Below are 23280 nucleotides of genomic sequence, written 5' to 3'. Positions count from 1 at the left end.
ACGTCATCGCGCTCCCTGGCGTTCTCTCACATTATTGGCTGTTTGTTCAGCGACGGGCGGGGCTGTGGGAACCTGGATGACAGCGGGCTGAGCCACCTGTGTGGCGGCGGATGCGCTGGTGGGCCTGTCTTCGGAGGGTGGGCGTCACCGAGTGTTTCTTTTTTCCTTTGTATTCCTTCAAAAAGAAAAAAATGTAAACATAGGTAGGTTATTAAATACATATTTTAAGTGCTCCAGTATCTTTGTTGCCAAGCACTTTTGGTCTGGGAGAACCCGCTCACCAAAGCGGATGGTTGGAAAGTACTTAGGTTTCTGCGTCTGGGAGCGGAACCCAGGCTGGCGTCTTCAGCGTCTACCTCCAGAGCTGTGCGGCTGCAGGATTTCTGGGTGTGAATTTGGTAATCTCCAGAAAAAAAGTGACGTGGGTCTTTGGAGAAAGGACACAGCTGTTGTCTATATAGTTATCTGTGTAGCAATAAGGCATGAAGTTAGGAGTACTCCAGAGATTCTGCAAATCCAGCAGTTATTTCTTGAGAGAGAACTTTGCTTCCTCAAAAAAAGGAAGACAAAAGTTACGATTTTTTCAAGAAAAATTAGGTAAAATTTTACGTTTGTAGACGGATTACAATCCCCATTAAAAAAAATGATTTTGTCTAGATTTGAACCTCATCACTGTTTAACAGTTAAGATTAGAGGAAATTTCAATCCCAGCAATAAAAATGTTAACTTGAATTCAGTCCCCAGTTTTAGTGCTTTTAAAGTAAATATGTGTTTTTATGAATTGAGGTAAAGTTTCTGAATAGACGTATCATAGATGTAGCTCGATGAACAGTTCAAGAAGTTTTTGTTGTCTTGTACTGATACACAAAAACTAATGTGCTAAGTCGCTTCAGTCCTGTTAGACTGTTTGCCACCCTATGGACTGTAACTCACCAGGTTTCTCTGTCCATGGGATTCTGCAGGCAAGAATATTAGGGTGGGTTGCCACGCCCTACTCCAGGGGATGTTCCCTACCCAGGGATCCAACCTGCGGCTCCTGCATTGCAGGGAGATTCTTTGCCGCTGAGCCACCTGGGAAGCCCCAAACTAATAGTGGTGGTAGTTTTAGTTGCCAAGTTGTGTCCGACTCTTGCGGCCCCATGGTCTGTAGCCCGCCAGGCTTCTCTGTCCATGGGATTTCCCAGGCAAGAATACAGGAGTTGGTTGCCATTTCCTGCTCCAGGAGATCTTCCCCACCCAGGAATTGAACACGGGTCTCCTGTGTTGCAGGCAGATTCTTTACAGACTAAGCTAGGAGGGAAGAAGAAAATTTTTAAACGTGTCCAGCTGTATCCAGTTAGGTATTTGAAGTCCTATTACAGGTTTTCTCCATACTCACTATAAAGATAATGAGATGGTCCCTGATCTGGTTTTTAGTGGCCATGAAGTTCAAACAAAAACTTGTTGGAAAAAGAAATTGAGAGTACAAGCTCCAACTCTTTATCAAAGGTCAACCAATGGCGTTTTCTTCAGGAATGTCTGACTCCCCAAGGGTTTGCTTATATCTTCCCCTATATTTGAACCTGGTATACTGTCATAGGGTGATTTAACTTGGCACCAAACAAGTAGTTACAAACTTAACTCTACATCACTAGAAGTTTATATTAGTGTGGGTGAAAGCAGACAGTATTTTCTGGTTGTAAATGATGAGGTAGTCTTTACATTACATAAATTATCTGAAACTGCAATTTTTACCTCTGCACTTGAATTCTTTGGCCTATACAGTTAAGATCGATACAGACTAGTTTTGGGGTTTTGAGGCGTGGTGGGGTATTTTGGTTACAAGATTTTTTACTGGTTGAATTTTAATGGGTTTGAAAATAATTTTAATCTGTAAAAAACAAAATTGCTATGATTTCACTTATCTTTAAAGTATCCCTTCTAGTGTTTTCCCTTTTTAAAACTTCCCTTCTGATTTCTACTCACTTAGCCCAAGGTTGGTGCTTCCCTTTGTAGTTACTTCATGCTTCTTCCTGCGGTGTCTATCATAGTGTTTTATATTGATTTCAGGCTCCATCATAGTATCTGGAACACAGTGAGCACTCAATAAGTATCTTATGAAGGAATTAACTTACAGAACGTGTGTGCATACAAAATATCTATTACTGTAATTGAGTACAGTGAATGAGAAAAGGGAGAGAAAAGTCCTTAGTATGTTTGTAACCATTATCTAGTCACTCTTTCATGTTTTTATGTTAGATTTATTTCTCCAATAAGGAAAACCTTTGAAAATCAATAGATTGCATGAATACTAATTTATGCAATATATTGACACTGAGCACTGTGAGAAAAACATGAAGAATACAAAGTTGGAAATTTAAGCTAGGATCAAAATGTTAACATTGTCTGATATTAAATGCCATAAAAAGTGATTTTTTAAAAAACTCTTAATTATATTTTCCCAACCAAGAAGATTACCTGGGAATTCAATCTCTCTTTTTAAGCTTGTCTTTTTTATTATTATAATTATTGTAGTAAAAAGCATATAACATGACATCTACTCAATCTTTAAGGTGTTGAACACAGTATCATTAACTATGTGCACATTCTTGTACAGTAGATCTCCAGAACTATTTCATCTTGCATGACTGAAACGCTACACCTATTAAACAGCACTAATTTCCCTCTCCCACAAAAAGTGATTTTTATAAAACAAAAATAATCATCTGGTAAAACAAACACAAAAGTTGTTTTTCCCCCAAGAAAGTTTTTTAAAGCATAAGATCCCCTGGAGAAGGGAATGGCTACCCACTCTGATGTTCTTGCCTGGAGAATTCCATGGACAGAGGAGCCTGTGGGCTACAGTCTGCTGCCAAGTTGCTTCAGTCGTGTCCAACTCTCTGCGACTCCAGAGACAGCAGCCCACCAGGCTCCCTCGTCCCTGGGATTCTCCAGGCAAGAACACTGGAGTGGGTTGCCATTTCCTTCTCCAATGCATGAAAGTGAAAAGTGAAAGGGAAGTCGCTCAGTCGTGTCCGACTCCTAGCGACCCCATGGACTGCAGCCTACCAGGCTGCTCCGTCCATGGGATTTTCCAGGCAAGAGTACTGGAGTTGGGTGCCATTGCCTTCTCCGGGGCTACAGTCTATGAGGTCGTAAAGAGTTGAACACGACTGGGCTACTAACACACACATACACACATTTTGAGAGTGTACTCTGCCCCATGTACATTAACTCATTTAATCCTCACAAAACCGTGTAAGGTAGTTGCTATTTTTAAACTTTTTTAGAGTAACTTCCTGATAACAGTTGAAAAGTGCCCGAATTTGGATTGGAATTCACTCAGTCGGGTCCCAATGTTAGAACCACCATGTTAAGACCTCCCAGTAGTAGAGGATAATTTACAGCTAGGATAATATTATTTACAGCTACTGTAATATAGTTTACACTTTTTGCTTACATAGGCAGTCTTTCATTATTTTAAGTGAATTATTGCTGCACATGTTCTATTATAATCTAAATGATAGTTGGTTTTTAAGTTGCGCAACAATTGTAAATACTGCTGAGTTTCCCTTCCTTTTCTTTATAGAAAACCGCTCAAACTTCTGTGGAACAATTAAAAGCTTCCAGCTGTTCACCCGTGGTCCTTCCACAGGTGTCTGCGCTTTATCCGCTAAGCCCCGCCCCCAGAACGTGCGGGCCGCGGGGCGGAGCCTAGGGCGCAGCGCGCTCCCCGTGACCTAGGCCGCCGGGAGCTAGCCAGTGGCGGACTGAGAGCCCACGGGTCTGTGTTCTCTTGTTGTTATGCTTTCTCCCCTCTTGTCATTCCTCTCACCCGCTGCCAGTCTTGTTGGCTTTTCTCTGGCAACGTACTTTTCAGCTGGTTCTGGCGGCGGTTTCCTCCCACTCTCCGGGCTGACTTCCTCATTTCTCCGTTTCTCTCTTAAATGCGTGGAGGAGGTGGCAAGTGGTGGTGGGGTGAGGACGCAAACTGGGAAAAAAAAATCTTACTGTAGAAAACTGAAAAAAATTTTCGTGAATAGAGGGTTTGGAAATTTTCCTTACAAAATGTTTTATTGAGAAAACACATTTTCCATAATTTCCTTCTTTTATCCTTTGTGCAATTTTTTTTTTTTTAAATCCTCTCTAGACTCTTAATGCTCCGGGGTTCTGTCTCCATTCTCATCGTTCATTTCCTTTTTAAGATCTTCGCGTAGTGGAAGTAAAGTATGAAAAGAATTATTTTTGACTTTTTCATAAGACTAATTTGAAGACTAGAAGTTAAAATGTGAGAAACTACATATTAATAAACATTCATTTTAAGAAAGTCTACACAGCCAACATTAAAATTGTATACTAGGGTGGTGTTCTGCTTGAACGAATGCATTCTTTCAATAATATTCCTAATATTCACTGACTTTTTAGAAATGTTCAGCGTGCAAAACGTGAGGGAGACAAGAGGTAGTCACAAAAACATTTGAGAGATCCAGCCTTAGACTTTTTTTTTAGTATTTTAAATTATTTTTGAATAGTAATGCGTGTCTGTTTTAGTGTAAAACTCAAGTAGGTTAAAAAAAGTGATACAGTGAAAGTAAAACTTCTTCAGCTATCTCAGGCAAATAATTCCCTCCAAAAAGGCAATTACGGATACACTGGTGTCTCATATATGCTTCCTGTATGCAAATACTCTCCCTTTTTATTAAGTAAATGCATACTTTTTGGACCTTGCTTTTTTAAGTTAATATATCTTAGCTGGTATATATAGGCTGCCTCACTTTTTTTAACTGTTGTGGGCTATTTCATTGTATGAAATAGCATAATTTATTTACCAGTCCTCTACCTGTGGGTGTTTAAGTTGCTTAACAGTATTTTGTTATTCTGAACAATGTTACAACAAATAACTTTATAGCATGTCATTTTGAATGGGTACAGGTGTAATAACTCCTAGAACTAGAGTTGTTGAGTCAAAGGTTATTGGCATTTTTTGCTTTGATTGTTACTGAGGGATGCTCTTCACTGGGTCTGTGCCAGTTATGCCTGAATAACATCTTGATTGTTTCTCAGTGTCCTCATTATCATGGCATTTTATCAAACTTTCTGATTCTTGACAATATAAGTGAAAAATAGTAATTTATTGTTTTAGTTTGCATTTCTACCGTGAATGAGAACATTTTGTATTTTCTGTGTGCTGGCTATTCATACTTTTACACCATTTTTCTGTTGATCGATGTTTTCCTTATTAATTTATAGAAGCCCTTTAAACATTAAACAAATTAGTTATTTATCTCAGCTATGAGTTGCAGGTATTTCTCCCAGACTGTCTTTGATTCTGTAATGGCATGTTTTTATCTTTGTGGTGGAGAACGATAGAGTTTTGCTTTTATTTTTTAAATGCTTACATAGCCAAATGTATCAGTGTATCAGTTTTTTTTTTTTTCAAAATGTATTCTGTTATATTTTAAAAGGCTTCTTTTCTACTGTAAGATTATATTATAAAAACAACCTCCCGATTTTTTTCTTGTTTTTATGTGATTTGATTTATGTTTAATTATTTGGTTTTTTTTTTTTTTTTCCTGCTGTGCTACTTGTCTTGTGGGATCTTAGTTCCCTAAGAAGGGATCAAACCCAGGCCCTGAAGTGAAAGCACAGTCCTAACCACTGGACTGCCAGGAAATGCCCTAGATCTTTGATTCATTTAAAATTTAGTTTGGTGTAGGGATCCAGTTTTATTAAATCGAACTGCAATATGAACCAGTTGATAATGGATGAGTCCTGATTGATTAGCTACATGAGAACCATTGCCAACTCCCCATAGACTTCTATACACTATTTATCCAATACCTGCTATGGTGCCTGAAACAAAATGAGTAACTAATAAACCTTTGATAAGCTAATTTGAAAGGAAGTTTCTAGATATGATATATTATCTTAGTTATTTGCCATCATATTAATTTATAGTGTTGAAAAAGATAATGATACCCCAATAGAGTTGATTTCTCCTGCATAAAATCTTAGAATCATGAAGTTTTAGATTCAGAGACTAGAGCAGTTATTCACTCCACAGATAAATTAGTAAGTTATTGTTATTTACAGGCATTCTAGCTTATGGGGAGAAAATAAACAAGTTGGTCATGTACTTTTAAGTGCTGTGAACCAAAACAGAGCAGTGTATGGGCAATAGAGATTGACAGGGAGTGGAATGCTTCTCGGATGCCCAGTAGCCCAGGTCGTGAAGGACACTGATAAATGAATCGTTTCTACTCATATGAGCACATATGCAAACAAAGAAAATAGAGAGGTTGTGGGGGTTAAGCCACCACAAACCTAAGTGTCCCTAGGGAGTTGAAAAGAAACTCAATTGTCTCTGTCTAGGTCCAGTATTTTCTTTAGATTATAAACTAGTGGGCAGGACTATACTTTTTAGTTGATTTTGTTGTTTTATGTACACTTAGGTTGATATATTCTTTAAGCAGATTAACAAGTTTGTTGTTTTGATACGAAACTAACATCATTTTATGCAATTTAAGTCAAAATTGTATTCTGAGTTCAGTTACTCAGTCCTGTCCAACTCTTTGCAACCTCATGGACTGTGCAGCATGCCAGGCTTCCCTGTCCATCACCAACTCCCAGAGCTTGCTCAAACTCATGTCCATCGAGTCGGTGATGCCATCCAACCATGTCATCCTCTGTTGTCCCCTTCTTCTGCCTTCAATCTTGCCCAGCATCAGGGTCTTTTCTAATGAGTCAGTTCTTTGCATCAGGTGGCCAAAGTATTGGAGTTTTAGCTTCAGCATCAGTCCTTCCAATGAACATTCAGGACGGATTTCCTTTCAGATGGACTGATTTGATATCCTTGCAGTCCAAGGGACTCTCAAGAGTCTTCTCTAACACCACAGCTCAAAAGCATCAGTTCTTCAGCGCCTCAGCTTTCTTTATAGTCCAACTCTCACATCGATGTGTGACTACTGGAAAAACCAAAGCTTTGACTAGATGGACCTTTGTCAGCAGAGTAATCTCTGCTTTTCAATATGCTGTTTAAGTTTGTCATAGCTTTTCTTCCAAGGAGCAAGCCTCTTTTAATTTCATGACTGCAGTCACCATCTGCATTGATTTTGCAACCCAAGGTAATAAAGTCTGTTTCTGTTTCCATTGGTGCTACCCTTGGTCATATCAACTATGGCACTCTTCCCTGCTAGTGGAAGTCTAGCTGATGTTTCTTGCAGTAATTTACAAATAATATTCAAAGAAACCTTAGAAGAAAAGGAAGAAGGAACCAGTGGAAAGATTTAGATTATCACTACCTTATACTGTCAATGAGAGTAGCTCTGCTTTTATCATTTATTTATCTTCCAGCTAAGATGACATTTTGTAGTAATTTGAAGCCACAGTCTTACCACAAACCAGCATATGTGCTTGCAAGTGATAGGCTGTTTTTAGGAGCACATCACTGCATATGGTTTAGTTCCATTTATAGATAGAGATGATGGCCTACAAGAGCTGGGAGTTGAAAATTCCCTGGTGGAAACCCACTGATTAGGATAGGCATCCCTTTAATGTATGCAACGTTTTGTGTGTGTGTGTGTGTGTGTGTGTGTGTGTGTGGTAATTGTATGGAGAATGAGTGAATCTACCAAAACTTCCTAGTCACTGAGCTATGTTTTGCCAGGATTGTCAAAAATTGTCAAGCCCTAAGTCAGGAGTATAGCATGTTAGTGCCAGAATCAGATTTAATGAGCATTTCTAACATCTTGATTTATTCTTATTTTTTCCTCTATGCTGCAAGAAGGTACTGGTACCAAAATTGGGAGTAGAGGGTAATATATTTATTTTTAAAGAATGTGCCTTCATATTTCAACAGAAATATGAAGAAAATAAATTTATTATTGGGGTATATTATCCCATGCAAATCAGGACTGAATTCCACATATATTAGAGTCGGTTTATACAGTCTTATCACTTACTGAGCTTATTTCAATAATGAATATAAATTGCTCAACATATCCTCTTCTAAAGTGCTATTAGCTGCAAATGGCTCACAATACCGTAACTTTTTTAATTTTAGAAGTTATTAAAATTTGTTAGCTTATAGTGAAAATTGAGAAAACTACACACTTTACAAAAAGGTTTTTGAAGCTCTTGGATTCGTTATCTGACACACTGCTTATATATCTGGATCTCCCAATGCTGGGCACATAGTAGGTACTTAATATATATTTGTTGGAATAAATTTATTCAAGTATAGTTTTTATGAAGCCATCAGATTGTATAGCTTAAATATATACATTTTTTTTCGTCAATTATACCTCAGTAAACCTGAAAAAAATGTCTTGAAGCAAATTTATTCAAAATGTAGAACATTATTACTTGCAGTAAAAACAACATGAAGCAAGGAAATGCATTCGAAGACTTCAGATAAGTCTAGAAATATCCTCATTTACTAATCAAGATTATCTTTTGGGCAAGACATAAGGACCTAGTATGATTTGGGGGACTCTGTCACTCCTAAATAAGGTTTCCGTCTATTTGCAGATTTCTGAAATGTCTTCATCTGGGAAAGCATGGCTGACATTGGTTCAGTTTCTTGATTTACTAGCTATTTGATCTCGGACATGTCTCAGAGAAGGCAATGGCACCCCACTCCAGTACTCTTGCCTGGAAAATCCCATGGATGGAGGAGCCTGGAAGGCTGCAGTCCATGGGGTCGCTGAGGGTCGAACATGACTGAGTGACTTCACTTTCTCTTTTCACTTTCATGCATTGGAGAAGGAAATGGCAACCCACTCCAGTGTTCTTGCCTGGAGAATCCCAGGGATGGGGAAGCCTGGTGTGCTGCCGTCTATGGGGTCACACAGAGTCGGACACGACTGAAGTGGCTTAGCAATAGCAATAACAATGTCTGTTTCTTCATTTGTAATATATAATAATAGTTTATCTACAAATTTTTGTGAAATTAAACTTTTATAAAGTGCTTGATCCATAGTGTTCCACAGAGCATAATTTTATTAATTTAACATTGTGCCCTTCTGTTTAATGCTTAGAGTAACAATTTAAAATGAAAATACTGCTTGTGTCAGATGTACTTTGTCTATTTGAAAGTTTAATGATTGCAGATTTTGTTACCATATTCAGTTGGAGAGAAGGGATTAACTAACCATGTGGTCATTTAACACTTGAAATATCAAAGATTGAAAAGGCTAAGAAAAACCTTATTCTGAGACTAGGGACGACAGTGTTAAACTTTGCCAATCTTGAAATGCTTGAAGCCCCTCCCTCCATTTTCACTCCAAAAAGGAAAAGAATTTTAGCCAAAAGAACAGTGTTAACTGCAATGCTTGTGTTCACTTATACAGATTTCAAAAAATCAAATTGAATTTTACTGTAAAGATCTTAATTCTCAGGCAATCCAGTGATTCATCTGCACACATTACAGTAAGACAAAGAATGGCATATAAACTTACAGTGCTTATTGTTTTAAGTAAATGAACAGTTTGCAATGGCTTAATTACAGTTCTTAAAAATTATTCTGATACACTTTTTACAAGGTAACTTGAGGCAGATCTAGTTTTAACAATTTTACATCCAATCACCTATTATAATAGAATTCCATATCCATGATTTACTACAACATGAATGGCCTTTTGACTCTCAGAACCGTGTTCTTGTCACTCTGCTGCCTTCCTGCTTGCTACTTGGCTTGGAAATTTTCATTTCTTTCTAAAGGAAACATTTGTAAATTGTTAGCATTTCTTCTTTTTTTTCCCCCCTTAGAGTCTTTAGATGGATTTTAAAATTGAACACACTTGGGATGGTTTTCCAGTGAAGCATGAGCCAGTGTTTGTCAGGCTGAATCCAGGTGACAGAGGAGTGATGATGGAAGTCAGTGCTCCATTTTTCAATGATCCTCCAGCCCCACTAGGAGAACCAGGAAAACCTTTCAATCAATTGTGGGATTATGAAGGTAAGTAGAAGTGCTGTATTTTATTGCAAACATAAATCTTTTTATAATAACCTCTCATAGAACTATTATTTTATCTTGCTCTAAGGAAGTGAGTGCTTCTGAGCCCCTGACATGTGCAGTTTTCTGATATTTCCTACCAATCTCTCATTCTGACTTTTTCACCATTACCTGTGGACTTCGGCTATATAACTAGAACAGTGAAAAATGGCAATTACAAATCCAGATTTTTAAATTGCTGCTATATTTCCTTCCTTTACGTCTGTTACCTATTCTGAGAAGAGTTCAGTATTCCTGTTTTGTTTTTAAGTATCTTCAAATGGCGACTTTAACCTTATAAACCTTCTTTATGGAAGCTTTGGGGTGTTTTACTTATTATAAAAACTACATCAACTTCAGCATGAAGTATAGTTTTTATTTTATACTGGCAAATAATCTCACACATCAAAGCAAGGCTAAGAGACCTGCCGTGGAATTGCAGTTTCAGGTTTGCTGTATGATCACCTTCTGAAGAATCCTAATTAAGCTACCAAACTTATCTTTCTGAAATAATCTTTAGATGCCATTTCCCAGATAACAGATCTTTACTATCCCTAAGATAAGGTTCAAATCCTTCCCCTAAGCTTTTACGGTACTCATGAATCGAGCTATCATATTAAACCAAAAGCTCTTAACTTCCTAAAGGCTGATAGTCTGACCTTTCGGTCATATTCTCACTCATGTACCTTTTCTCATTCTAGCCCCCTCCTTTGATACATATCATTCAGGTTCCATTTCTTCAAAGAAACCTTTGGTGACTCTTCTAGTCCACACTAACATCTACTTTCTCTATACCACTTGTATAGTGTGCACTTTGTTGGTGTTAATTTATCACATCTTAAACATACATTGTTTTTTATTGATACAGAACTTGTATATACAAACTTCCTGATCATGTTAGTCACTCACACTAATGTGAGTTATATACTGGAGGTACCATAGACACTAAACGCAACAAATCCTAAACTCAACTAGTCCACTTCTCTTATAAACCTACTTCTTTCCCTAATAGCCCAATCTAAGTTAATGGCACCATAATATATCAAATCACCAAATATAGAAATGTGATACCTTTTCAAGATATCCATCTCTGTCTCTATATTTGGATTAAGTCTTAGCAGTTTCACCTCCTAAGTGTTTCTCTAATTCAGTATCTCTTCTTCATCCTATTATCCTTGCCATAGGTAAAAGACTTTAAAAAGAATAATAAGACTCACTGAATTGTTAATGGGACCATATCTTAGATATTTTATTATTATAAAAGTAACACATGGAAAACTAGAAACAACCTAAATGTCTATCAATAAAGGATTGTGCTAATATATTTATTATGTTAATATATTTATTAATAAATTTATTCAATATTTTTATAATCCTACAGTAGAGAGGTACTGGGAATGTCTTTTGCAACCCTGGTTATATCAGATACTTGCTGTGGTGTTGTCCATATTCTCTGTGATAGTTGTGTGGTCAGAGTGTACATTCTTTAGCACTAGACCTGTCTTATCCCTCTTTGCAGTCTTCCTACAGCTAGCTGAAAAACATACATTATATTTATATCAAGATTGCTTGCTCTTTCCATCTTCTTCCTCAGTATCTGTGTTTATTCTACTGTGTTCAGGATTTGTGTATTTAACTATTACTACCTGGCTTCACATCACCAGACTGATGCTTATAGCCTTCTTTTCAGTGGCATGTTATTTTGCCCTTTGACTCCTCCTTTATGTCTTAATTTCTTGGGTTTGACCCACATGGATTCATCCATCTCTCACCAAAATACACAGCCAACTGCTTACACATCTATTATGGGTTCCATGAAAGTTTTATCCTTTATTGCAGATGGGTTCTATATATTTTATCCTATGTTGGTGGTAATTCTCTGCATTGCTACGTATTTTAGCTTGGGAACTCGTTGTTTGAATCTACATGGTTTCCAGCGGTTCATGGGAGATAATGATATGACATCAGACTTAGTTGATGAAGGAAAAGAGACGAGAGAAGAGAAAAAGGCAACGGCAAGAAGAAGGTGAAAATAGAAGAAGAGAATGGAAAGAGCGTTATGGACACAGTAGAGAAGATTCCACTAGAAACAGAAATGTTCATATTGACCCGAAAGAATCAAACTTCTCAGAAATGAGTACCAATCGATCAACATCTAAATATACCAGGGCTAATAACAGGACTGAAAGGGACCTGAATGCAGAACCTTTGGATTTTAATGCAGAAACGTTCACTGATAACCCTCTTGAATCTGAATCCGGAAGATATCAGCCTGCTGGACGATACCTCTCAATGTCTCGCAGCAGAATATTTGATGATGTTTAAAGTCTGTAGGAATTTATGGAGTAGCTAACCAAGATCAACAAACAAGTTCAGTCTTTATGAACATCTGTATGCTCTAGAATTAACTACTGAATTCCCAGTGAAAAGTGTCAGGATAAAAAAGGCATGAAAAATTAATCAGATCTTAGTGATAATGGCTTATTATTCATTGAATATCATCTTTATTTCTAATAGGATTTGTTTCATACCATTCCTGAAATGTCTGTCTTAGAAGTACAGTTACAATGGAAGGATTTAATTCAGGATAAAGATTAATATATGTTGAAAACAAGTAGTTCAGTTTGTTTCAGAGTAATTTTTTCAGGAAAAATTGTTTCAAAGGTTCAAGGAAGCCATAGTTATAACTGAATAATATTAGAGTTCTATTATTGTGATTTACATATTCTTTCTAAAAAATATGTCGATCCTTTATTTCCCAAAGAGATGGAGACCTCAATAATAACCATATTTACAAAACCCATGTCTTAAAACAAGGCTTACTTACCAGACATAACTGAATGTAGAAAGCCCTTTTTCAACACTGTATGCAAATTAGTTAGGTTTTTGCATGTATATTTAAGACTGTACTTCAACTAGTGTTTGTATCTTCAGCATGTGTAGTTTAATCCGGTGGTGAATTATTCTTTCAGTCTTTGGTGGTATCTGGAAGTTGTCTTATGCTTTTGGTATTGCTTTGTAAAAGATTTTCATTTCAGAGAGGAATGTTCGCCTTTACCATTTAGCATAGTGATTTAAGTGTTGATCATTCCATTCAAGGAGAGTCATAATTTTTAATGGTAAACAGTGAGGTTTTGGTGGCTCAGACGGTAAAGCATCTGCCTACAATGTGAGAGACCCGGGTTCAATCCCTGGGTTGGGAACATCCCCTTGGAGAAGGAAATGGCAACCCACTCCAGTACTTTTGCCTGGAGAATCCCATGGATGGAGGAGCCTGGTGGGCTACAGTCCATGGGGTCGCAAAGAGTCGGACACAACTGAGCTACTTGCCTTTAATATATCTAACATTCTATAGAAGAATACTATGCAGCAATTAAAAAGAATTAGTTATCTATATGCTGTAAACTTGCATGTGTGTGTATATGTGAAGAAAGCAAATTATAAGCAGAAAATGATTCTATAGATACAGTTTTTTAATCTATGCAAGTAAAATAGATTGTGGAAAGGCAGAAGTCTGACAGGTTTTAGAGCAAAGTGGGAAGAAAAAGACTTTGACTTTTTACTTACATATATGTTTATATTGTTTTGATAATAAGCATATATCACTTTCAAAATTCTCTAATTTTTAAAATAAGCATTCTCAGAAAATTCCAGGAAACTGTAAAGAAAAATCACCCCCCTGTATTCCACTTGTCAGAGATAAACAGCCGTAACATTTTTGTGCACATTTTGCAGGCCTCTAAGCACAGGCATATGCGCATATTTTTGTTTCATGTACACTAGCTTATTGCTCTGCAGCTTACTTGTCAAGTATCATTCCTTGTATCTTTCCTACATCAAAAATACTTAACTGTATATTTTATTTTAATGACTAAATTATATTCTATTACGTGGAGTACACAGATTTCATTATTTTTTTTAACAGCTCTCCTATATAATGTGTACTTAGTTGGTCAGTCATGTCCGACTCTTTGCGACCCCCATGGACTGCAGCCGGCCAGGCTCCTCTGTCCATGGGGATTCTCTAGGCAAGAATACTGGAGATGGTTGCCATTCCCTTCTCCAGGGGATCTTCCCAACCCAGGGATTGAACCCAGGTCTCCCACTTTGCAGGCAGATTCTTTATCATCTGAGCCACCAGGGAAGCCTCTCCTATAAAATAGGTTTATTTATATATAACATGAGGTAACCATTTAGACCATTTCTTTTGAGTAATACTTTGATAAATAGCATGTTACTTCTTTTCTCAGTTGTGTGATTATTTCCTTAGGATAAATTCCTTGAAAAAGATAACTAGTTCAGAGTCTGTGTGATAATGCTCTTTTCTTTTCAACCTCACCAGCACTAGGCTTTATTAATATTTTTATTTAATGGCTATCTAATATGGTTTTTCCAGTAATCATGTATGGATGTGAGAGTTGAACTATAAAGAAAGTTGAGCGCCGAAGAATTGATGCTTTTGAACTGTGGTGTTGGAGAAGACTCTTGAGAGTCCCTTGGACTGCAAGGAGATCCAACCAGTCCATCCTAAAGGAGATCAGTCCTGAATATTCATTGGAAGGACTGATGCTGAAGCTGAAACTCCAGTACTTTGGCCACCTAATGCAAAGAACTGACTCATTTGAAAAGACCCTGATGCTGGGAAAGATTGAAGGTGGAAGGAGAAGGGGACGACAGAGTATGAGGTGGTTGGATTGCATCACCAACTCAATGGACATGAGTTTGAGTAAACTCCAGGAGTTGGTGATGGACAGAGAAGAGTGATGTGCTGCATTCCATGGGGCTGCAAAGAGTTGGACACGACTGAGCAACTGAACTGACTGACTGATATGGAGAAAAAAGATGATTTATTTTTTATGTATTTTTTCTTACAGGCAGTGTCTAGTTTGTATTTTCCTCTTTTCCTCGTGCTGATATAGCTTTAATTAAAGATAATGTATTAATTCATTTATATTCTAAAGATATAAATAGATTATTTATTGTTGAAGCAAAATTAAATTTCTCTGTATGTCCTATCTCTGTTTTCAAAAGTTGTGGAAGCATTTTTCTTGAATGACGTAACTGAACAGTATTTAGAAGTTGAACTTTGTCCGTAAGTATAAAAATACTTTTTCTAACTCATTACTATATATTTTGAACACATTATTTTCTAATTATCATATAGATTAATAAAAGCTCACTAATCCTATGGGAATGCTAGTCTGAATTTATCTGAATTATATATAATTCTTTGTTTTCAAGTAGATGTGTAATGTAGAATGTTTTAGAAAATATTACATTGATACTATTTTTAATTCACTAATGTAGTTGTTTCCTAATAAATTAGAAGGTTGTTTTGCAAAATGAAAAATTCTTATAAAACTCATTATTTACACTGTAAATTTGCATTATTATATATTAACTATTTGGAAAGAAAGAGGCATATAGATGTAATGAATTGAACTACTTTATGAAAATGATTATGAAAATGATGATTACTTTATGAAAATGACTTTTAGGAGATTCTTTTAATAAGTAGGTAAATTTTAATCTTATATATTACATAACTATGTGTTCATGTATTCCTCCTTTATTCATCATTCATTTACTGAGTATATACTATGTCACTTTGTGTGCCACAGATTAAAACTAAATCACACGTGGCTTTTCCTAGACTCAAGAAAAATATTAACCATGGACTCTCTCTCTACAAATTTAACTGGTCCTTGGGAACTGTCTACCTGTTTGGCAGTTTTCTTTGCTCTAGATGTCAAAAAGTAAATTTATGCCTACCTGTTATCTAAATTGTAAGAAAAGTTAATATTTAGAAATGAAATATTTATTTATACACCATTACTATTTTTAAAGACATTTCAGTACTCCTCAGCAAGGGTTATCTTGCAGTCTTTGTCCTTTTGTAGACTAAGCAGAGTCCCAAACAATTGATTTAAATGAGATTTTGGATACAATTTTCTTTTACTTTGATTTCTTACTAATTTACTTAGATTTCTTGCTAATGTAGCTGTTTACAGTTATAGTTTTTCAGAAGTTACTATATATCTTTGTTACCCTTCAAATAACATGTCAAAAACTTTTTGAGAAATATGATTAATTATCATAAACTATAATGTGAAGTAAGAAAATTTCCCCATATGCATCAGAAAGCTAAGGCAAATAGGTTATAACTTATATGGAAGGTTAGTCAAGAACTTGGATCTGCTAGAATTCTTAAGCTACATCGTTAGCTTAAATTTGTCAGATAGTATCAGTTTATTTTCATAAATGATGACTTAGCACAAAATACATTGAATAGATTATCTTTTGTTAGAAAATTATTCAATAACCATTGTGTATAAAATTAATTCTAAAAGTCAGTTTTAGATACATTAGGACAGTTAATAATCAACAATCTTGGTTTTGCTTCAGGCAAGCAACTCCTATGACAGTTAACCTCTAGGAAAGCAATTTGAATATGTTTGAATTTGTAAGACCTTTTATTGCTCTTAAGATATTCGTATGGTTGCATAATAACAATAAAAATAAGCAGAGAACTTTTAAATGGAAAAGAATACTTGTTTGTCTTAGACTCATTTCTTGAAGGAAATCCTTCCGGAAAACTCTTAATAGACCATCTGTGCCAAATGTTTAGATACAGTCTTTTACAAAGATAGTAAATTTGCTTCATGTAGCTATTTGAAATCCTTTGATTCTTACTGACAGGGATAATCCCAATTATGTTCTCCTATTAGAATTTTCTTGTGGGGATATGTTGTGCTTCTTTTTTAAAATGGACATCAGTGTCAGAACTAATGGTAGAAAGCAGGAAAACACAACAGGCAGATGGGATGAGGGCAATTGTACTAGGAAATAGTTACAAATTAAAGTCTTCAGCCTGTTAGGTAGTTTTAGACAACCTATATTTTTATTTCCTATCTCCTTAATGAGCTTCAAGACAGTTTTCTTATAGAAATAACGTTTTAAAAAGTTGTGGGATTTTGACCTGGAAACTGGTGCCAGCTTCCCTTAGGATACTTTAATTTTCAAAATAAGTTTTCTAATGAACTCCAAATATCCCACCCATTTTTCATACTGTGTATTGTCTAACCAATTGAAATATTTCATATTTCTTATTTAAATAATATAAGGAAGAATCTGAACGTGTGTAACTTTATGCATTTGATGGCACTTGCCTGGGAAATACGGAGAAGGCAATGGCACCCCACTCCAGTACTCTTGCCTGGAAAATCCCATGGACAGAGGAGCCTGGTAGGTTGCAGTCCATGGGGTCGCAAAGAGTCGGACACGACTGAGCAACTTACATTTCACTTTTCACTTTCATGCATTGGAGAAGGAAATGGCAACCCACTCCAGTGTTCTTCCCTGGAGAACCCCAGGGATGGGGGAGCCTGGTGGGCTGCCGTCTATGGGGTCGCACAGAGTCGGACATGACTGAAGTGACTTAGCAGCAGCAGCAGCCTGGAAAATAAGTCATTTCTAAGTAACTGAACATGCTGGCTTTCCCTGTAATTATCTAGTATGCATATTGTGTCCTTTAATTATTTGGAAACTTAGTCACAAGCATGCACATGGAGGAGGTCATGGCAACCAACTCCAGTATTCTTGCCTGGAGAATCCCACAGACAGAGGAGCCTGGCAGGCTACAGTCCATGGGGTCACATAGAGTCGGACGTGACGGAAGCAACTTAGCATGTGCACACACACGTGGAGATGTGAAAGATAGTGAAGAAAATAATGATCATTTCAAACACTCATGAAGAATTTTAATTTTTACAGCCATGGACAGCATTTGGTGCTTTTACTCTCTGGAAGAAGAAATGTGTGGAAAGTAAGTAAATGAAAATATGAGACAAAATCCGTAAGTGTACAGGGTATATTGTTACTGTTGTTCAGTTGCTCAGTCATATCCGACTCATGTTCATGGGTTGTTCACGTGACCCCCACGAACTACAACCCACCAGGCTTCTTTGTCTATGGGATTTCCCAGGCAAGAAAACTGAAGTGGGTTGCCATTTTCTTCTCCAGTTTAAAGTATAAATATGAATATACCTTTTTGTGTTTCACATGTTGTTTCTGTAGCAAGGACTTGATCTGTCATTCAGAGTGTCCAGAGGAGAAACAAAATGGGAAGGCAGTGCTTCTATTCCTTGGAGTTATTTTCCACCAAATGTGACAAAATTCAATTCATTTGCAATTCATGGATCAAAAGATGAAAGAAGCTATGAAGCTCTTTACCCTGTACCTCAACATGAGCTGCAGCAAGGACAAAAACCTGATTTGTAAGTAGAAAATAAATGAAAATATGTCCCAATTGTAAGAGTTTTTTTTTTTTTAATTAATTTGTGATAGGGTAGCAGTAACATTTTTTGGTCAAAGAAGACACATAAAAGCATAGTCTTATACGTGTCTCTCCATTGCTGTCAGTAGAGCACTTAGATTTCCACAGTAGTGTGAGAAGAATCTTCTTAGTGAGTACTATAGCAATTAGTATTGAAGTATAGTTGCAAACTTATTGATGATCCCTTTCAGAGGTAAATGACCAGAGGCATCTATATTTCCTGGTGTGAGCAGTGGGTTAATAAATCTTTTCTGCTGCTGCTGAAGAATCTGACCTTAAGTTAACTCTCTAGTTCTCTTCTCCTGGTCACCTCACGAAGATAAAAACGTCAGCTGTATTTCTAGGCAGTATAGATGGGGACAGCAGGGCTTAGGGATTTCACTTTAACAGTAGTGTACCCTGAGGGGACCCTGGAAGCTACTCCTAGAGAGTTACGACAAGAAATACTGTCTCCCGTGGGGCAGCAGGCATACACGCCAAGGAGTCACCTGCAAAATTTCCATTTAAGTCTGATCTCTTTGCACCTGAAGCCGTCACTTAAGGAGAATGTAGCCCCCAGCCAGTCTTATGAATGCTTCATCAGATCGGATCAGATCAGATCAGTCGCTCAGTCGTGTCCGACTCTTTGCGACCCCATGAATCGCAGCACGCCAGGCTTCCCTGTCCATCACCAACTCCTGGAGTTCACTGAGACTCACGTCCATCGAGTCAGTGATGCCATCCAGCCATCTCATCCTCTGTCGTCCCCTTCTCCTCCTGCCCCCAATCCCTCCCAGCATCAGGGTCTTTTCCAATGAATCAACTCTTCGCATGAGGTGGCCAAAGTACTGGAGTTTCAGCTTTGAATGCTTCATGGACTGCTGCAAACACTACCCGCTTAGAGGAAGGAAAACCAGACACTGTCCTGGGGCAACCTGAGAGTACTCAAGTGGCCCTTGAGAGTCCCGCTCTATTGAGTGTACTCAAGTGGCCAAGGTAGCCTAGTGAGTCTGCATGTTTAGAAAAGCCTAATAGAGACAGCCTAGTGGGCTTTGCACCATGGTAGACTGATTTCCCTACCTTTTTACCCTTGGCAAGTGCTGCACTGTCTCCCTTGCCCTTCCTGTCATGCTCTTACTCTGCTCTACTTGGATTTTTATCTCTTCACACCTGTTCCTTTATTCTGCCTGACATATTTTCCGCTTTCCCCCTTGCTTTTCTCCCAGGTCCTGACCCTTTCTAACCAGCCTCTTTCTCCCTTCCTTTCTCTTATCCTTCGATGTTTCCTTAGCTGCTTAATCTGGATTGACAGTTGTGACTAAAACTGGTTCAATTTGGTCAGGTGGGCAGAGTGGGACAGGAATCTAGATGCCACTCACTCAGGGCTTTCTTATCAAGATGGCTTGTTTCTCTGGCTTCTCACACGCTAATGCACTTCTGTATTTGGGCTTCTTCTTTATAGGTTATTGGATGCTTACTCTGGGTAAAAGTGTGATTATGCTGTCGGCTAGCGCAGAGGGATTTCCTTCAGAGCTGAGTTCCACTGCAGCATGTGAGCTAAACCTGTCTCTTCTTTGCATGCTCAGTCACTTCAGTCATGTCCAACTCTCTGTGACCCTGTGGACTGTAACCCACCAGGTTCCTCTATCCGTGGGATTCTCCAGGCAAGAATACTGGAGTGGGTTGCTGTGCCCTCCTCCAAGGGATTTTCCTGATCCAGGGATCGAACCCCATCTCTTACATCTCCTGCATTGGCAGGTGGATTCTTTACCACCAGCGCCACCTGGGAAGCCCCTCTCTCATTGCTAAGTCGCTTCAGTCGTGTCCGACTCTGTGCAACCCCGTAGACAGCAGCCCACCAGGCTCCGCCGTCCCTAGGATTCTCCAGGCAAGAACGCTGGAGTGGGTTGCCATTTCCTTCTCCAATTCTCTCCTTATTAGGCCACAGTAAAAAGCTAATAGTTAAATGATAGTAAATCCTAGTAGTTAAATGATTTTCCTAGAAAGAGAAAGAATTAGATTTAACTCTCTTTTACATAAATCTGCCTTGCTTTGGCAAAGGAGTCTATCCTTTAATCTGTTGAGCTGAAACTTTTTAAAAACAATTGTTTGTATAACTGATATAAATCCTATCAGAGTTTGAATATGAAAATATCTGTGAGAATATAACATGATTTGTTTAAGACTAGATGAAATGAGTCAGGTTTTGACAGTTGATTTTTATTTCTCCCTTCATCTGTGAGGGAGCTATTTGCAGAATTGAAAGGAGAGTGCTTTGAGATACAGGTGAATATTTTCAGAGCTGAATGTTTGATGGCTAGAGTAAGGAAACTATACGTGTGAATACATCTTACCTTTGAGGTTCTTAAAACAGAATGTTGTCCTATAATAGATATGACAAAATAAATAGCTTCTCAGGACAAATTTTTCACAAGTATATAATTCATTTCAATTCTGACTATCTTTTTCTTTGCATGTAGCCATCGTCTGGATTACTTCAAGCCTTTCAGTTTTAACACACTGCTTGGAGAAAAGTGGAACCAACCAGAATCAGACCTGTGGCTAATAGAGAAACCTGATGTGTAGGAGTATAGTAGATGACTGTATCAATCATTTCTTCTCTATACCCTTTAATAATAATAATCTCTTTCAAGATATCATGAACACATTTCAACAATAAATATTTTATGGAGGTCAGTGAAAATAGAGTATTTCTGGGGTAAATTGTGTATGAATTAACAGGAAAGTAGAAAGTTCAGATATGATTTTAACTGTAAAGTGAAAATGTTTCTCAGTCACTTTGTCCAGGAGCCATCATGTCAAGGTTCTACCATCTGCCTTGTGTCACCATCACCCCCAAATATCCCTGACTCTGTCAGCCAAAATCATTATTTCTCTTCCCACTTCCCTAAATCTCAGCCAGCTTGTAACTGAACATCTTATTTGCACATTTTTGAACTCCATTGTAATATAAATTCTCGGACTTCCCTGGTGGTATAATGGTTAAGAATTTGCCTGCCAACGCAGGGGTCGTGGGTCCAGTCCCTGATTGGGGAAGATTCCACACGCTGTGGGGCAGTTAAGCCTGTGCACCACAATTACTGAAGCCTGTGCCCTCTAGAACCTGTGCTCCACAACCAGAGAAGCCAGCACAATGAGAAGCACCTGTGTCAGTACTGAAGCCCCAGCGCAGCTCAAAATAAATAAATAAATAAATGTTTTAAAATTGGCACTTCCTTTTGAAAGATGTTTATATAATAATTCCTGACTCAGACTCTTCTATTCATACTTGAATAGAAAACAATGGTATATTTTGTTTAAACAGGAGGTACACATCTGTTAAGGCATTATTGAAATACATGTGCTATTTAATCAGTGTTTTTTTCCTGTCTTATGATTACTTTTCTTCTGTAGAAGAAAATAGAATGAAGTTGTCTTGAATTCCGGCAACAGATTGTGCTTTTATTTGCAAATAAATGACATTTTCTTCATGCTGTTAAACAAGATGTCAAAATGTCTTCATTTTATTTTGTAAACATCAAACACCTCTGGACCATAATTTTCAAATTTTGTTATAATTCATTGCTTAAAGCCATCTAGTAGATTATCTGTGAACTTCTCCACCAAGTTCACCATTGCTTGGTCCTTCACCATTTTTCTTAACATGAGATTAGCAGTCTTACAGAGGACAGTTTATTGCTTGTACAGACATCTGTTTGTCTACACAACAATATACTTTTACTTCTCCTTTGCTAACTCTTTTATATAGCTTCAATTTTTATTTTTTATTTCAGTTTATATAGCTTCAATTTTTAGAGGATCATCTTAAAAACTACAGTTTCCCAGATTCCTTTGCAGATAGAAAGGACATTATGAAACAGTTCAATGAGACTAAGTATACAGTGTTAGAAGGGGCTTCAAGAAAAGCTGCCTTACAGATGAAAGACTCAGCTGCCATATATCCTTTGTCCTTTGCCTTCTCTCTTCCTTTTTCCTGAATTGCAGAATTGATACATGAGGTCACACCCTAGCTCCTTGTTTTAATTAGGAGACAACCTACAGATAGGTCAGTAGCAAGACAAAAGAAGCCTGGGTTGCAAATAGCACAATAAGATAACATATCAGAACTGCTACCTACGGACTTCTTTATAAAGAAAAAAATTAGCTGCCTAATTTGTTCCCACAAGTTGATCAATAGGTTCAGTGCATTCCCATTAAAAAAACCAGAAGGCTTTTTTTTGACAGAAATTGACACAGTGATTCAAATTTTATGTGGAAATCCAAAGGACCTGAAATAGCCAAAAAAATTTTGAAGTAGTACAAAGTTGGAGGACTTACTCTACCTGACTAGAATCTAGACTTATTAAGCTTCAGTGTTGAAGAAACTTTGACCTTGGCATAGATTTAGATAGATACATCAATGGAACAGAGTAGAGAAACCAGAAAAAGAACTACATATGGTCAGTTGATTTTTTGACAAAGGGAAAGGATCATCTTTTCAACAAATAGTTTTCCAGTTGGGATAACTGGAAAAATGTGAAAAAAAAAAAAATCAGTTTACTTAACAACCTACAGAAAAAATGTGAATGGTGAAATAAAAAAAGTTCTAGAAAAAAATCATATCCTGGGGGTAGAAAAAGATTTTTTTCAAACAGGACATAAAAAGCATTAACTGAAAAGGAAAAAAAAAAAGAGAAATTGAACTTCATCAAAATTTAAAATTTCTGTTCATCAAAAATTTCCATTAAGAAAGCAAAGAGGCAGTCTAGCAAGTCCACTCCTGAGTATATATCCGGAAAAAAAAACAACAACAAAAAAAACGGAAGCACTAATTCAAAGGGTACATGCACCTGAAAGTTCATAGCAGCATTATTTACAGTTGCTGAGATCAGAGGCACCCTAAGTGTCCATCCATGAATGGATAAAGAAGACATGTATAAATGAGTACTACTCAGCTTTTAGAAAGGAAGGAAATTTTGCCATTTACAACAAC

General features: G+C 37.3%; 1 protein-coding gene across 4 annotated transcripts; it reads left to right on the top strand.

The window, feature by feature from the left end:
* The first annotated feature begins 64 nt into the window (after nucleotides 1-64).
* C17H4orf33 (chromosome 17 C4orf33 homolog) lies at nucleotides 65-21791 on the top strand. Of its 4 annotated transcripts, XR_009491021.1 has the most exons (8): nucleotides 3722-3763; nucleotides 9748-9937; nucleotides 15005-15065; nucleotides 17747-17798; nucleotides 18050-18249; nucleotides 19750-19839; nucleotides 19926-20189; nucleotides 20768-20849. XR_009491021.1 is itself a non-coding variant. In XM_059876268.1 (6 exons), the coding sequence occupies exons 2-6, from the start codon at nucleotides 9757-9759 to the stop codon at nucleotides 20871-20873; spliced, it is 600 nt and encodes a 199-aa protein (XP_059732251.1). In that variant the 5' UTR covers nucleotides 65-203; nucleotides 9748-9756; the 3' UTR covers nucleotides 20874-21791. The 4 variants fall into 4 exon arrangements, 2 of the variants coding, with proteins under 2 accessions (XP_059732251.1, XP_003587179.1); XR_001502175.3 differs by lacking the exon at nucleotides 19926-20189 and having other exon boundaries at nucleotides 20768-20854; XM_059876268.1 differs by lacking the exons at nucleotides 3722-3763; nucleotides 19750-19839; nucleotides 19926-20189 and adding an exon at nucleotides 65-203 and having other exon boundaries at nucleotides 20768-21791.
* The last annotated feature ends 1489 nt before the right edge of the window (nucleotides 21792-23280 follow it).

This window comes from Bos taurus, chromosome 17 (genome assembly GCF_002263795.3).
Source record: "Bos taurus isolate L1 Dominette 01449 registration number 42190680 breed Hereford chromosome 17, ARS-UCD2.0, whole genome shotgun sequence".
Lineage (NCBI taxonomy): Eukaryota > Metazoa > Chordata > Mammalia > Artiodactyla > Bovidae > Bos > Bos taurus.
This window is presented reverse-complemented; position numbering and strand designations above follow the sequence as displayed.